The sequence below is a fragment of the Calliopsis andreniformis genome, chromosome 3, assembly GCF_051401765.1.
Source record: "Calliopsis andreniformis isolate RMS-2024a chromosome 3, iyCalAndr_principal, whole genome shotgun sequence".
NCBI classification, from domain to species: Eukaryota; Metazoa; Arthropoda; class Insecta; order Hymenoptera; family Andrenidae; genus Calliopsis; species Calliopsis andreniformis.
The window spans coordinates 11,887,159-11,903,921 of record NC_135064.1 but is presented as its reverse complement, the minus strand read 5'-3'; the positions used below and the strand labels follow the sequence as shown (position 1 = coordinate 11,903,921).

The 16,763-nt window shown below is 34.5% G+C and overlaps 3 protein-coding genes and 1 non-coding gene across 4 annotated transcripts; all 4 read left to right on the top strand.

Moving 5' to 3' along the window:
* The first annotated feature begins 1,526 nt into the window (after nucleotides 1-1,526).
* On the top strand, nucleotides 1,527-4,052 carry Pngl (N-glycanase Pngl). The gene is made up of 6 exons (XM_076392933.1): nucleotides 1,527-1,822; nucleotides 1,910-2,205; nucleotides 2,281-2,508; nucleotides 2,582-2,756; nucleotides 2,856-3,281; nucleotides 3,362-4,052. Exons 1-6 carry the CDS (start codon nucleotides 1,601-1,603, stop codon nucleotides 3,932-3,934), a joined length of 1,920 nt encoding a protein of 639 aa, XP_076249048.1. The 5' UTR covers nucleotides 1,527-1,600; the 3' UTR covers nucleotides 3,935-4,052.
* Nucleotides 4,053-5,448: 1,396 nt separating this feature from the next.
* Nucleotides 5,449-8,177, top strand: Nanos (RNA-binding protein nanos). Its single transcript, XM_076392936.1, has 3 exons — nucleotides 5,449-5,590; nucleotides 7,431-7,653; nucleotides 7,897-8,177. Exons 1-3 carry the CDS (start codon nucleotides 5,449-5,451, stop codon nucleotides 8,045-8,047), a joined length of 516 nt encoding a protein of 171 aa, XP_076249051.1. The 3' UTR covers nucleotides 8,048-8,177.
* Nucleotides 8,178-13,702: 5,525 nt separating this feature from the next.
* Nucleotides 13,703-16,237, top strand: LOC143177285 (uncharacterized; the record flags this gene model as incomplete). The annotated part of the gene is made up of 6 exons (XM_076375151.1): nucleotides 13,703-14,049; nucleotides 14,124-14,962; nucleotides 15,046-15,205; nucleotides 15,264-15,541; nucleotides 15,615-15,826; nucleotides 15,963-16,237. Coding segments are annotated over 6 exons (1,953 nt in total), but the record flags the coding sequence as incomplete, so codon positions are not given.
* A 395-nt stretch (nucleotides 16,238-16,632) lies between these two features.
* Nucleotides 16,633-16,704, top strand: Trnah-gug (transfer RNA histidin (anticodon GUG)). Its single transcript has one exon. It is a non-coding gene; the product is annotated as a tRNA-His (tRNA).
* Nucleotides 16,705-16,763: the final 59 nt, after the last annotated feature.

The following is a 16,763-nucleotide window of genomic DNA, read 5'->3' as shown; positions in this document are numbered from 1 at the left end:
TTTTCCTTCGTACAAAACTATGAGTTACAGAACGCGTAAAAGGAAATCAGGACGCGCTTCCGTAGGCGAGATTCAATTTAAAAACGAATTTTCATACATTTAATACATGTAAATACGTTCTGCATAATTGAACTATGGGTAATTGGAAAAAACGTATTTCACAGTTCCATTTACCATTACGGAAATGTGGCAATGTGCTTTTTATCTCGCAAATCATCGCTGTATGACATCGATTTCGTACGAACGTCATATACATTTCGAAAGCATCCTAAACTACAGTAACTATATTTCCTTTATCTCGCTACCATTCTATAACATCGTATATGATACACCCTAACGACATCACGATCGTACAATAGCTTTCAATATTGTTTATGAACATCACATTATATTTCAACAGAAGAGGCTTTTATGCTTTTAACAGGTTCTGTTTAAAAGTAACTGGTATATTCTATAAAATCACAGCATTGTGAACTTTTAAATATTATTACAAGATACTCTGAAATCGATGAAATCATTACTTAATGAACGATTGAAAATTATATTATAATTATAGTATATAATGATTAATAACTTATGATTATCTATGAATATGATGAAACAACTGAAATTGGATATATTGCAGTTTCTAAGCTAACAATTTTCTAATTAATAATCGGTTAAGACGATTCCTTAGAAATGTTGTTACTGTTTAATGATAATTTATGGTCATATGCACAGGGTGGCACAGGCGAGCATACATGACAAACTGGGACAGTTCATAGACTCATGTTCTGAAATATTGACTTCTTGAATTCTTTTTTTATTCTTTAAATCCACCATAGGTCAAAAACCACGGTGGATGTAACATCAATTTATCCGTAGGATTAGAACTGTCTGATTACAAACGTAATAAAAAATAATTATTTAGAAAAAGATCACGAGAATTCATCTCTAAAAATAATTTGTTAAGGAACTCATGCTAATTAGAAAGTTTCAATAATTAGAAAAATAGAAATATTAGATTTTATGTGAACTTCCTCAACCATTTGACTTCCTGCAGATGCTTTATCAATATATTATTAATTTTTCAAGACACCCTGTATATAACTTCGCGTCGGTATTATAATTTGAGTTCTTACCACTCGTAGCGCCGCACTCTTATTTCACGCACAGCCACCATTGAACGTGACACAAAAGTGGTAATAGGGCTTTAGAGCCCCAAAAGCGTGGGACAGAAAAAAGCATTGCTTGTCCAGTCTATCTTGTTCCTGTGTACCTGTATCACCGACTAGAGCTCGAAAACCAGTGATTTCTCGAGCCGTCGGTATTTCAGAACGTGAGACACGGAAGTCCATTGAATCTCCAGTCTATCCTGTATACTCTTCTGTGCCTGTATACTCGTTCATGCTTTGCATCACATGATAAAATCAAAAACTGAATTACCAAGAATAGGAAAGGAATATATCAATATTATCTAAAGATGATATTTTCTTAGCCGATTCTATCAGATAAACAAGATACGCATACTACACAAGGAATATGCACTTCGCCCATAAAGTTACATTTTTTGCGTGAATTTACACGTGTCATTCTTTACAATTCTTCATGAATATAAGTCATGGATAAAGATTTACAACGATGTATAGATCTATTGAAAGAAAACGACGACGACTTGCGAAAAAGTGCGGAAAATGTATTGTTATCTATCTGTCAAAATATTTTATACCGCCCAAATGACAAACAATATCGTAAAGTTCGTTTAGATGACGATGTAGTTATTGAAAAATTATTGCCTACTGTTGGAGCAATGGAATGCTTGTTTGATGTTGGTTTTATAGAGGTAACTTATGTTGTAAGACAACAAATACTAATTTCAGTTCCACAAGCTCATATGAATTTATCTATGTGTTTCTTTTTTGTCTAACAGGCTGCTGATTGTCTAGTCTTACCAAAGGAAACATCACTTTTGAAGTTGAAAGCTTTGCACAACTCAGTTGCCAAATCACTTGGCATGACTACATACGTGGCTAATAACATAGATAACTATAATTTGATGCCAAAGTGTTCTACACCAGAGGAAAAACGGTTTTTTACATCAATTTTAGGAAATTTTCATTATGTTCTTCAATATGAAGATCCAGCTCTTCAAGAGAAAGCAAGGAAATTAATTCCTATCACAGAACTTGAAATTGCAACAATGTCACGAATCAGAGAAATACAAAAGTAATAATGTATTTTATAAAACTATCATTTTACAAGAAAGTTTTATTGTTTGCCCCTTATTGAATCTTCTTACAGACGAATTAAACTAAGAGAAGCGAATTTAGATAAACATGTGAAAGAAAGACTAAGTGAAAGTGACATTGATACAAAAGATCTATTCATCATGGAGCTTATGCACTGGTTCAAATATAAATTTTTTACATGGATGGACAATCCAAAGTGTTCTGCTTGTTTTGGAGACTCTGAACATTACCAGGATGTAGCTTCTGAAGATCCTAAATGCTCACGAATAGAAATCCATAGGTGACTTAATGCAATTCAAATCATTAAATATTCTAGTTTAATTAACAAATAATAAATGATACATTGTTTATAGATGTACTAATTGCCAGGCTCTCATCAAATTTCCACGGTATACTGATCCAGAACCATTGTTAACTTTAAGACGTGGACGTTGTGGAGAATGGACTAATGTGTTTACCCTATTCTGTCGAGCGTTGGGATATGATGCAAGATTGGTACATGATGTGACGGATCACATCTGGACAGAGGTGTGTATGATTCTCGTTAAGTTATACTGTCAGAGAAATTATTATTGTCATTATTTATCATTAATAAGAATGTACTATGGTTGTAAATCAATGTTCCAGGTGTGGTCTATGCAGGAAAAGCGTTGGATTCATGTAGATCCATGCGAAGATGTTATGGATCGGCCCTTAATGTATGAAAAAGGATGGAAAAAGAAACTAGTCTATATTATAGCTTTTTCTAAAGATGAAGTGCAAGATGTCACGTGGCGTTACACGTGTGACCAACTAAGTGTGATGCAAAGAAGAAATATCTGCTCTGAAAGTATTTTGTTACAATTTATTGAATCACTGAATAAACATCGCCAATGTTCCAGAGATTATAGTGCCTTTCGTAGAGAATATGTGATTAAACGAAGACTTTCAGAACTTGTTGAAACGATACGTATGCCAGAGGAACAAAATTCTAATGATAAATCTAATGAAACTTATGAAGAACGATCCAGTGGTTCTTTAGCATGGAGATTAGCGCGAGGAGAAGTTACTGAGGTATAAGAACATAATTCATAAAAATTCTAAAAAGGAAATATTACGTTTGTAATAAAAATATTTATAATAACACTTTTCAGCCAAGTCCAGAAACAAGCTATACCTGGGATATTTCAACATATGGAGAAACATTCCACATGTACTATTCCATTATTAAAGATGTATACAAAGTGACTGATATCGACGGCAAGGTACAGCTAGAACTATGTGGTTGGCAAAGTGGAGTTAATAGCATGAAAGGTGGAATATTCCGTAAAGTAGAAAATGACTGGAAAATGGTGTATCTCGCTCGTTCTCCGGGAGAAATTTCCGGTCAACTGAAATGGAATTTCGAAGTAAAAGATCCAAATTTATGTGTATCGACGTTTAGTTTACAAGCTTGGGTCAGGGTGTTTTATGGAGCTAAGGTGACGTGGCAAATAGAGGCATTTTTTAATGATACGGATCCAAGCAAACCTCTAGTATTTCCTATTAAAAACTGCGGCAATTATAGAACAGATTATTTAAAAGGATCTATAAAATTAGTTCTGACAGCAACAGTGTTTGGAAGTCAGGGTGATTCTGCATGGCAACATTCCCAACTCTTTCGACAAAGTTTAGGAAGTGAAGAAGATCGGTCTTTAATAATTAATATTCAATTAAAAAAGAGATAATTATAAAATGAACCTGTATGATATATTATTTCATGATATTGTTAGTAACTGTTTTGTTACACTGCAATATATAAATAAAATATATTACCTATTGATAATTCCTCCTTGTATAAAATAAAAATATATTTAATATGATACAAATACATTAAGGAAAAAATTGAACAAATAATAACAATATTTCATAAGACCAATTACACACATACAACCTATTCTAAATCATATTGCATAATAAACTAAGATCATTATTGTGCAATATTTATTAAATTAAAGGTGGACTAGTTTTGATAAAGTTTAGTATTCGTGAAATGTTTAAATGAAACTACAAAAAGAGGGTATATATGATGTGTGTAAATTTATAAAACAGTTTTGTTTGTAAGTTTCAATACCAGATGGCAATAGTGTTTCGTAGTATGCTGAACATTACGAACATAATTTCATATCATGTTGGCGCCAATCTCGTTATTTGAGCGATTTCTAATTAAATTATAAATATTCGTTCAGTACTTTTTATGTGATAAATAAATAAATTTAGTTTATATTACAATTTTGCTATTTAATCTATGAATTAAACAAAAGTTCAAACAATTACAATTACGTATGACAAAATGTATTTTTTGTATAAATATATCAAAAAGTATGATGAAAGAACAACTACTCATAAATAACATAAATGAAATGTATAATAACTGTAGCATGAACTGAAATCATGCCTCGTTAATTAAAAACTCTCGAGTAAACAATATATTTTCTATTTGTTATTTCGCTTGATAACCTTAAAAGTACCTTTTAAAAAAAAACTTTTAGTTAAATCATCGAATATATAAACGTTCGAAAACAAAAATTGAAATAATATAAATACATCGAGGAATATATTTTAAAGGTTGCTTTTGAAAATCGAGCTGCACAAAAAGTTGTTCAAAGCTTTAAAACGAACGAAACGAAACAAATGTGTCACATATACCGAAAACAATTTGAAAGTATCTTCGAAGAAATTTAAAAATTTGTTTGTTGAGAGTCGTTAACGATTAAAATAAAAACTAAGAAACTATAAACAAGGGAACCACGCCATCTATGTACATAGAAACTTAAGTCAACAACCACCATTATTTGCCTCTGTACCCTCTGTAGCCTCAAGAATTATAAATAAAGTTCCAAATATTTGAAAATCATAGACTTACCATGTTTATTAACTGGCCCAATTACCAAGCAGTGTATGAACTATGCGCTGTCACGAAAATCATTCAAATTAGCCGCTTTCTTAGCGAAATGATAAATTTGCGATGTCGGGCCCAAGTAGAGGCTCTATCCCCACTACCGGACCCTTTCTTCGCGATCGTCGGTCACGGTAACATGAGTAACATCACCAACCCTGGCATCACAGCACAGCTCGGCAGTTGAATTTCGAAACTCGTTTAGGTCAGATCGGTATTCTTCTTTTAACGCCCGCGAGTCGCGACTGATCCATTGATCGGCAACTTTATCTCGAAAACCATTTACAGTCGTCACGATTCACAATGCATGTCTTCATCATGCAACAACTTCCGATGCCGCAGGTGTCGAACTTTTTTTATCCATTCAACACCAGCCTCGAGGAAGAGATGAAGCGATTGTTCGCCAACTTCTCGATCGAAACCCGACCTGCGCCTCTTCCCAACGGTAAGTCGATTGAATAATGCTTGATAATACTTTTCTGTCATTCTGTAAAGTAGAATTTGCTGGAAGTTTTCTTATGTCATTAACAATAAAAAACGATCGATACGAGAGAGACTGCTTCAAGTTGAATTTATGTCTATTAATTTTCAGTCAAACTGTTCTCCACCTAAAGCTCGAACTATTATCGTGAAAAGCAATTTTAAATTTCTGGGCTATTAAATATAAATGTATACAAATTTATGTAGCATGATATTGCGAGATATGTAGCGTATAATCTTATTGCGTCGTAATCTATTTCATAATCTTTCTTGAATGATGAGTTAAACAGAAAATATCTCGAGATCTTCATATCGAATATTTTTATTATATCAATTTCGTGTTATCTTTGTTATTGTTTCTTTCAAATATACCTAACTTTTTTTCTTGGTTGGAAATTTAACAATTTGTCATTGAGACTCTGAGACTTCCCAGCAAATTCTTTTTTTGCGAGCAATTTCGACTTCAGTTTCTCGTCAGAAGTTTCGTGATTTTTTTGTGCTATTTCACAACATAAACTAACATTAATAGTTTCTACATACACAAAACTCTACCCCATCTGTGATTCCCCGTCGTTTCGCCGTAAACTGTCACTAGCCTCATTTGTTTCTGTTCAGACACGTTAAAACACGATTTCACGAAACCTGCAAAAGATCTACACATTTTATTATCTAGCTCATCAATTTGTTATAGCCTACTTTACCTGATTTGATAAATGAAATTTCACAAATGTTATTTCAAACTATTAACATTGTCGTGTATCAACATTATCAACGTTATTGTAAACATCAACAAAATCATGACCTGATTATATAATAATTTGTTGCGCGTGTCATTAAATTGTCATCTGATTGGTCGAATACTTTCGTCGGTTTGTAAACAAACGAATCGATAAGACAAATATTCTTGGTTCTAAAACGTGCTGTAGAGTAGGCTTGTCGTCGGCCACGAAGACGTAGAACTCGTTACAGACGATTCTTAGAACTACTATATTCAGTTCATTTCACTGAATCGGTTAAAAAATATATAATGAGTAACTCTAGAATTCATTCTCATTTTTCAGCAAGGTATTCCTGTGAAAACATACATTTCAAAATTATTATTTTTCGTGAATTCCCTTCACTGGCGTGAATTCTGAAAATATCGTATATCAACCAGAAGAAATATATAATTATAACGAACTTATAGCGATTAACGTTAACAAATGTCATTAGCTTTTTTTTACTTCACGGGGGAATTTTAAGCGTTACTAGTCTTGTTATGCTCAATCTTTATTTATTATGTATTTGTTAGGCACTTTGTATTGTACGTGTCACTTCTACGTAATTAGAAAAGGGAAGGCGATTCTGTTTACTAACTGAAACTTGATACGTCGCGGCCGTTATTTTCTCCCCAAGTCTCTGAAGAGTTTAACTCAAAATAAACGATGCATGGTGATCGGACGTCTTGCGGGTAGATTTTTTTTTTTTATCGAAGCGTTCTTCCGAGACTTTTAACGGATATATTTTGATGCTTTTGAAACTACAATTTTTATTCTCTATCACATACATGGAAGAAAACGAAATGGTACTCCCATTAACGATGAATATGCACATATTGATAAAACAAATTTTTGAAAAAACATTAAAGGAATATTCATTTACATATTTTTTTTAAATTTTATTCAACATCGATTCAAAATTATCATAAATATTTTGAAAAAAAAAAAAAAAAAAACAGCAGTTATTCAGACTGTTTTGATAGGTCTACCGTTAATGCGTTATTTGAAATTTTGTTGTGCTTACTTTTTTTTTCTTTGATGTTATAGTTGAGGACGTAATGGAGGAGTTTCGTCACAATGGTCGCGATTTTGAATATTGTCCAGACCCAGACAGCTCTGCCATTCCAGAGACGACACCGCGCCGCAAGAAGAATAAGAAACCCTTGCCGACAGAATGCGTTTTCTGTAAAAATAATGGCGAAGAGGAAACTTATTACCGACAGCACTTACTGAAGGATGCTGATGGTCGTGTCCTGTGCCCAGTCTTAAGGTACAAAAGTTTCAGTATTTTATTCGAAATTTCTTATTCCATTTAATTTCAATTTCATTTTACATCATTTAATTTACATTTCGTTTCGTTTTGGTTACCCTGTTTAATTACGTATCTTGGGTACCACCTGTAGAGTACAATAATAGTCCTCTTGAAACCGCGTGAAAAAGACTCGAGGTCTTTAGAACCAGGCAAAAGGGGATCCTCGTAACTTATACCATTTTTCTTTTCTGCGGTGTGCAGGGCGTACACGTGCCCAATTTGCGGCGCGTGTGGCGATGTGGCCCACACGGTCAAGTATTGTCCCAAGAGCCCTAAGAGTTCGGGGACGCTGGCTACAGTAAACGCCTTCAAGCTGTTAAGAAACTCGATGGGGAAACGTCGCATTAAGTAGAGGAGCACGTGCCCGATACAATCGTTTCGTGTGAGCTTCAAGCGTTTCCTCGGTATCATCTGCTGGCAGGTAATCGTACCGTTGTACTCTTCGAAGTAAGAATGAACCAAAGCGTTGCGCGGAGATAAGTACTCTTTTTAATATAGGTAAAAACAATCCCTGTCGGCACTGTTTTTACCATTTGTCGATTGATTAGGGATTAGAAATCTCTTATCGTTTGAACCGCGCTTGCGTATATCAAGCTTCTAGATTATGCAGCGGAAGAAATTTGTTTTACATTTCCGTATGAAATACGTTGACAGTCATATTGCCTTCTATTCGTATCATAACGTACAGGGTGATAGGTGTAACTGGAAACCCTCAAAGTGTTGGCAGCATTTATTGTAAATGCTGTTAGCGTTATAAGTGCTGCCAACACTCGTTAAAGGGTTTCCAGTTAAACTGATCACTTCTGTATGCTATTGTGCAGATGTAAAATAAATTTCTGAAAGTAGTTGAAGCACGTGCCATGCGAATACGGTTTAGCAAAATGGCACGATATGTAATCTGGTAAAAGGCAATTTGTTTCTATGGAAATAAAAGTCGAAAATATGAACACATTTTTGATTTTTTAATTAGGAAGAGATTGCCTTTTTTCGGATTTTGTCGTTTATTTTGAGATTCTTTGTATTATAAGCTTCAATTGTAATGCGGATTCTGAAGAGAGTTAAGACGCTGCAACCAAAGATCTTTATGTAGTTTTAAGAATTATTTATATAATATCGTGCCATATATATTCTCGTTAAATATATATACATATATTAAAATTTATTAACAAACAGAATAAGACTTTGTCATCGTTACGAAGTAGTTCGATTTCGTAAATTTGGAACATAAAGAAGACGTATGTGGACACGTGCATTATATCTAAACTTTTATCTACATTTAAGCCAGCATTTGATACTATTTCCTTTTTTTTTAAATTCAGTATATACGTATATTTACACGTATTGACATTACTACAGTTTAACTATATTTAGCATAAAATTCGTGAACATCTTTACCTCGTATTATGGTATTTTTCTAGAGAATTTTAGATGTTTATAAGAAAACAGAATTTAAAGAATCAAACGATTACTGTGATAATGCAAAGACTATCTTTTTTATGAGAGGTATAAATTTCTGACATTTATGCATCCAGATTCCCTGCAAATCGTTTAATAGCAAAACTCTATATATCTTCTGATTTCTTCATTTTTATCTGGACTAATTATGACGTTTAGAAAGAAACAGAGGACAAATTAAATTTTGATTTCTGGATTAATTTATGGCACAGTAAAGATTTACAATACAACGATTAGTATTAGAATGACATTCCATATATTTATAAAGAAAATCGTGATCCTCTTTTATTCGTAACTAAACGTTTGCTTCAATACAGAGACTGTGTTAAATTCAACGTTTAACGTAACTGTACAAACTTAATGTTTAACTAAGTACGTAATTAGAGGAGATTTTTCTTTTTCTTTGAAGATAAACTTCATTATTAAAATGGTTGACAAATGTCAAAAGCCAGCGAAAAATAAAGTTCCTTTTAAAATGTATTCTTAAAAGTTAAGAAACAAAGATGGCGATGTTTGAGATTTAAACTAGATATATACGTGTATATAATATAACGAGTTTGCAGCATTCTCGTTTCATTTTTAACCTATCAAACTCTGGGTTAGTCTTAAGCAAACCTTAATCACAAAAACAATTTCTATGAGCATCATATTGTCTCTAATTACTGCTCAGGTTTAATAGTAGTCATCCCTTTCTCTTCCTGAATACATCGTGTTTTTCGTAGAATTGTAAACACACATACATATGCAAGAAAAGCCTCTCGTTCCTGCGAATCCGGCTGTGAGTCCATCCGAAGGTCATTTGACAAATCTATAGTGAATGCTTCCATATGTTTACCCACCTTCTTTTGTTCGTGGTACTTGGATTGGCTAATGGTCGGATCGACGCTCTTCCCAGGCAGTGGCTTTTTTTTTGTTCCATTTGTGTCGACAATTCTAAAAAAGACACGTGTGATCAGAAAAGGGGGAGCCCTTTGCGCAGCGAGATTGCTGCAAACTCTTTGCACTCTCATGGAACGAGTCGTGCATGTATTTTCGAAATTTCAGTTTTGGATTAGCTTTTTGACGGTAATTGACCGTGAATAATTAAAACCATACCATACTTTATTATATATAAATGTAGAACATATTTATCAATGATTCCATTTTGTATATTATGTAGTTTGTAAGGTTAGGGTAAAAATAATGTTGCAATGATATCTTTAATTTAGGTTTAACTCGGTGTTGCATTAATTAAAAACAGATGTGTTTAGAAGGTAACAGCCTCTTTGGACCGTTTTGATAGGATAAAGAAATTAGACATCAAATAGTTTTAGGTGATCAATAATCGTACAATTGGTAACCGAAGAGTTACGAATTGCACGTAATGAAAAATACCTCTTGTTAATCAACAGTGGTTTTTTATCAAATGAAGCTATAGTATAAATTCGACGGTTTCAAAAATAGTAATTTAAATATTTTTTTACGATCTTCAATAGTTCAATCTGTTTATGCACACAGAACACAACATTCACACTCTGCATAGTGTGTTGATGTTAAAATATGAATTTTCACCGTGTTTCAACCGATTTTCACATTGCAACTTTTAATTTGAATTCATGAGAATTTTGATAATAAACTAGAAGAAATACAAGCTCATAAATTTCTATACATCGATTAGCCATGCATTACTACATTCATTATAAATAATGTTCCTATAGTAATAGTGTGTTAGGATATATGTATGTGTTATTGAATAAGTCTGACAATTGCATTAACGTGTGGGACAAATATTGAAACTAAGCCAAAAATGCTTCTGGTCCTTCGAACCTTCGCGACTTATGTCTAACGTTCTTGTTTTAGAACGATAAAGATAAAGCTTTTCTATGTTGAATTTATTAACTTTAGATTAAGCTAGAATCGTGAAGGATTAGAAGTCAATATGTTAAGAATTATTTATCAAGACTGTTAATGCTCGACTCTGTATAGAATAGGTCAAAACAGTAGTAACAAGTATTATTGTTTAAAAAGGCACGAGAGAGAAACGAAATTGCGCTTTTTGCCCTAAGAACATTAAATAGAGGTAATACATTACATGTAGGTAATATTGAGTGTGATTTTTCATTTATATGCAATATAAGAAAATAATAGTTGTAAAAGGGTCTCCTGTGGCCGTTGTAAATTGCAGGCGTCACACTTGGAGTGAATGATTCACAATAAAGAGCGAGATGACGTTATTGTAATTCAACACGAGCGGGAGGTTTATGATTAAGAGTTGCAGGTGATAACGTACGTAATAATGATGGCACAGGAGACCCGACGTACAGAGCTACTTCCAATAGTTATTACGTTGTGCATCCCATACTGATTTTCACTGTCAATATATCCTAACACTTCCTGAGCTTGTTCCATAAGAATTGTACAAATGTTAATTACCACTGCGATTGTCTCTTTATATGTAGTCGCATACTCCACCTTTGTTAGATAATGGTGAGGCACCGACAGGTAAATAATTGAACGAGAGATTTTCAGATCAAGCCAAAGTCGATTTTCTAATTTGATGATAATAATAATGAATGCTTGTTTATTTTGGATTCATGCAAATCAAAATGAATGACGAGTTATATTTTGATTTGGTTTCTACTCAGAATCGTTGCTGATCTTTTATGATGATACTTGTGTGCACTCGCCATTGTATTGTTATTTTAAGTACATTTTGCGTACTACCGTCACAATATATACGTATACATATATGAGTACATATATGTATTTGTATTTGTCATTTTTCATCATTAATGTTATATTATTATTGTTACCACTATTATTATATTATTCTTTATGTTATTTAAGTGTATGTAGTCTAATAATATGTATTATGATATTTTGATGTTTGAAAAAGAATATTTGTACTTTAAATAACTGCTTTTTTATTTTCCCTGTGCGCTTCCTTTTTTATCCTTCGTATCATTCACAATTTTCTACTATTTAGTATGTACTACTGACAGGTAGTATATGTAAAGAATTAACACTACGGTCTGCAATTGCGTCAAAGTTGAGTCATATTATTGAGCTTACAAGGAAATAATTAAAGTTAGTAATTAGTTTATTTTCGAGTGTAAAAATCATATCGATTCTGAGCTTATAAATATCTCTAAAATTGGGAAATAATGATAGAACAGACAAATAACTATCGAATTTCGCTTTAGATATCTACATACTTTTATATTTTGTTATCGATATATAATACATCTTCAAAGAGCATCTTGGCATAATTGTACTACTCGACGTAAAAGAAATAAATGCTTCTTTTCATTATTTAGTTATATTTACGACAATATAATATTACGAACTAGTTTATTTTTATCCATAGCATACGTTTTATAAATTATAAATACTATCTAACTATATTAAAGAATAAATATACCAGTGTATTTGTGAGAGCTCGTGCCGTCGGCAGACATCAGCGTCCAATTGCTTTCGGAATATCGTGTTGAAAATTCAACTACATTGCTTTCTTTTTACACAATTGAAATATTCTGAAATCTATCCATTCAGAATCGATGGAACGTGGCACGCAAATAATTTAAGATAAAAAAGAAAATAACGTTTTACGAATGTAAGTCATTAAAGCTTGCGTGACAAACTGTTTCGTGGAAGCTGGCCGCGTTTTGTATAACATCGCATCGCAGACACAACTCGTTTCCTACGTATGGGATTGGTAGAAGCAATTTAGCTTTATCTAGTCTGTGTTAATTAGTTACATAAGTTTTTTTGACGCTTGCTGTACTGTGAGTCATTAATTTTACACTAATTACAATGTATATGCATATTATTCGTTGTAGATGTGTCTCAGATTGGCACAACGCAATGATAATCTATATTGACACCTAAACATTTTTCCCTCGCTTGCTAGGTAAGTAGGTCAGTTATTGTACTTGTTACGAGAGGTTTTTATAATCGTTTCTGCGCGCCTAGTGGCAAAATTCATTGTAAATGTTTTGTATTGGAATTATTCGATCGATTTTCATTAATAATTGCGCAGAAGTCTATTTAATGAACTTTATGAAATAAGAAGTTAAAAAAGTAAATATAATGTTATGAATAGCATTTTTTAAAATCTTAAGATATATAAATGAACGAATAATTTTATTAGTATTGGTGTTATTCACAAGTTCAGACACCGCTCTTTCTCTATGATATTTTATTCTTATAGGTTGCTCACGATATTGCACGAATTAATTTGAATTGGTGACCACGTAGCATGTTCATATCATAAATATGAATAAGTTTTTTATTTACATATATAGTATTACACTTGTGAGCACATGCATGAGTACATACATACTTGCGTAGCAGCACATACATACGTATATATCTACCATTAATAAGCAAACAACTAAGGACGTTCTAATCTTTCTACATCTTTGAGCTCATCTGCAATCTATGACATAGTTACCTCTGCATACTCGTAAAAACTAAACATTTAGCCCGTGCAACAAAGGTAACGATTAACTTCCTATCTAAATCTGGATACTCCAAGTATGTCAGGAAACACCGACACATCCTGTATACATAAACGTCGACTCACGTTAAAAATCGTTCAATAGAGAACGAACCACTGGGTAGGAAACAAGTCATGTCGCGGGTTTTTACGCTGTTGTGCGTTGCCTTAATCGCATTGAGTTTAGAAACGATGTCGTTAGAGAAACAAAACCAAAATATCGCAAAACTATGGGACAAGTTGTCCCGCAGGAAGTCACCTCCCCTCTTCCTATTCCATTTACTGAAACTGAAGACACACGTGCAGAAGATAGAGACAATCCCAACCAGTCCACCACCTACGAATTGTGTTTGCGTACCCTATTATCTTTGTAGTATCAATGGCACAGTCACCACGGATGGTATCGGAACGATCGACATTCGGTAAGTTAAGTATTTCTTATTGAAAGAAAATAGAGTTTCAATTAACAAAGTAGAAATCTCTAATTGTGATCCAGATATCGAAGATGCACGGGAGATTTAGAAGTATGTTGCCGCCTCGTAAATGCAACAACTACTACAACTACAACTACAACTACTACAACCACAACTATGAAAACAACAACCAAACCTACGACCACGACTACAACCACTACAACCCCATCGACCACCACAACCACGTCTACTCTTCCACCGGTGATTTTTCCAACCACGCAGGAAGTACCAATCACTACGGTCTGTGTTTGCGTGCTTCCGTCACAATGCGACCCAAATGGTATCGTTGGAACATCAGGGGAAGGTGTGATTAGTCCTCGTTTACAGAACATTCAGTGCCCTAGTAACGATCAGGTGTGCTGTAAACCATCCAGTGTAATCCAGTACACGAATCCATCGGTCGCCTCGCCACAGATTTGCGTGTTGTGTGGGGGTACGATCCAGTGCCTCACTCCAGTTGCGATTTCTGCTAACCTTGGACTCGTGAATCCCGTGGTGACCTATCCTCAACAAACATGTCCTATTTCCAACACCTGTTGTCAGGGGACGAATCCAGTGTATTCAAACGGGATTCCAGTGGTAGTGGGACCTATCAAGTTCCCTGGCACGCCCCAGGCTTGTTACTGCATGAAGAGTTGGTTGTGTGCTCAAGGAAATGCGGTTAGTTTGGACAATGCTGGGGCCATTGATCCCAGATTCTCCCAGATTTGCACATCCGCTGATGAAGTTTGCTGCCGAGCTATCTCGATTAACGGGCAAAGAGGCCGCGATTTGTCTACGGATGTAGCGCAGAACATAGTAAATGGGGAAGCTTCGTTCTCGCAGGTCGGATGTGGCGTTCAGAATAAAACATTCGCGCCAGGTAGTTTTTTGCCTCCCTGAAAACGCCTGAATGGTTGCAATTAAGGGTAGACCGTTCGACACATCTGGTTTTTGTTTTTACAGCACAACCTTACCCTGCGGATAGCGGACGAACATATTTCGCAGAGTTTCCGTGGATGGTAGCTCTTTTAACGATACAACCAGATGGCAAATACCTGTTTCAGTGCGGCGGATCCCTAATCACCAATTCGGCTGTCCTTACGGCTGCACACTGTGTCACTGGGTAAGTAGGACAGCGTCGTGAATTGGGGGATAATTAAGACCTGAATGACTTTTTTTAGCCGTGACAACAGCAGATTAGTGGCACGTATCGGCCAGCTGGACTTGGAGAGCCAACCTGGCAATCAGCCAATACCTTATCAACAGGTTAACGTGAAAACCGTGATTCCTCATCCGCAGTTTTACAGCGCTGCTTTGTTCAACGACATCGCGTTATTAATTCTGGACAAACCAGTTAACAAGAGTGCAAATGTCGTTCCTATTTGTATAGCGCAACAGGGGTCGACTTTCGCAGCAGGAGCTAGGTGCCTGGGGACAGGGTGGGGAAGAAGCTCGTTCGGTGAGGACACAATAGTTGTTTTTTTTTGTTAGTCTCTGGATTTTTGCTGGATTCCTTAATTTGATAAATACAGGTGGTACGTATCAAACCGCACTGCGAAAGGTGGAGCTGCCTTTAATTGACAGAGGCGAATGTCAAGCTCGATTAAGGACAACGAAGCTAGGCTCGTATTTTCAGCTGCATGGATCGTTCATTTGTGCAGGAGGTGAAGAAAATAAGGATACGTGTAGGGGAGACGGTGGCGGTCCCCTGGTCTGCCCAACAGCCACTGGACAATACTTTCAAGTAAGCAGAGGGGTTGTAAATAAATTGACTATGTTAGTGAATTATCTGCTTACCTATAGTTTTTGTTCACCTATATGTAAAAAGCAATTAAACATGATTGCCCATAAATGTTACAGTAACTGGTTTTTTTACTCAGGCTGGGATTGTGTCTTGGGGAATCGGTTGTGGCACGTCGAACGTACCTGCTGTCTACGCAAACGTCGCACAATACACACAATGGATCGGGCAACAATTAGCGGCATATGGAGCGTGAAGTCCTGTGGTGACTGGTGACACTAAACAGACATTTAGTCATCATCGAACAGTATTTTCGAAGCAAATTCATGATTCATTTATCTAGTCCTTTTTGTCAATTGTAATGTATGATGTATCAGTTAATAATAATTATTAACGATGGTCAAATAATTAACGGAAAATAAAGGAATCTTACCATATTATAGTAAGACCATTTACGAAACTAACGATAATTATGTTAATTAGTATTTTTTCAAAGCTATTGTTTAAAGTATTGTTTAAAGTCAGTCGACATTTTATAAAATTTTTTTTAAAGAATTGTAAAAAAAGTGAATTGATTCGAAATTTGGCTACTGAAAGATTTATATTTATTATATCATTCATCATATACGCTATATAGTATATTCTATGTTTAAATTTTGCCAAATGTCAGTACAGAAATTTTCCAAAAAAATATAATTTAATTATAAACACAATTAGTAATATAATACAAATATAAATGAAATACTATGTATTATCTTGAACCGCCATGTTACCGAAAAGTTTGAACAAGTCTAACAAGTCTTCCAATAGCCGTGATCGTCTAGTGGTTAGGACCCTACGTTGTGGCCGTAGTAACCCAGGTTCGAATCCTGGTCACGGCAATGTGCACAAAAAGTCACATTGTCACGGTGGAAGTTTGTTTTTTTTTCTTTAATAATAA

What these genes read in the sequence shown, in the direction of transcription:
- Pngl (XM_076392933.1), top strand. Translation starts at nt 1,601, where the DNA reads ATGGATAAAGATTTACAACGATGTATAGATCTATTGAAAGAAAACGAC. An exon ending in CGAATCAGAGAAATACAAAA is followed by an intron (nt 2,206 to 2,280) that starts GTAATAATGTAT and finishes ATCTTCTTACAG; the next exon opens with ACGAATTAAACTAAGAGAAG. An exon ending in TCACGAATAGAAATCCATAG is followed by an intron (nt 2,509 to 2,581) that starts GTGACTTAATGC and finishes CATTGTTTATAG; the next exon opens with ATGTACTAATTGCCAGGCTC.
- Nanos (XM_076392936.1), top strand. Translation starts at nt 5,449, where the DNA reads ATGCATGTCTTCATCATGCAACAACTTCCGATGCCGCAGGTGTCGAAC. An exon ending in ACCTGCGCCTCTTCCCAACG is followed by an intron (nt 5,591 to 7,430) that starts GTAAGTCGATTG and finishes TTGATGTTATAG; the next exon opens with TTGAGGACGTAATGGAGGAG. An exon ending in GTCCTGTGCCCAGTCTTAAG is followed by an intron (nt 7,654 to 7,896) that starts GTACAAAAGTTT and finishes TGCGGTGTGCAG; the next exon opens with GGCGTACACGTGCCCAATTT.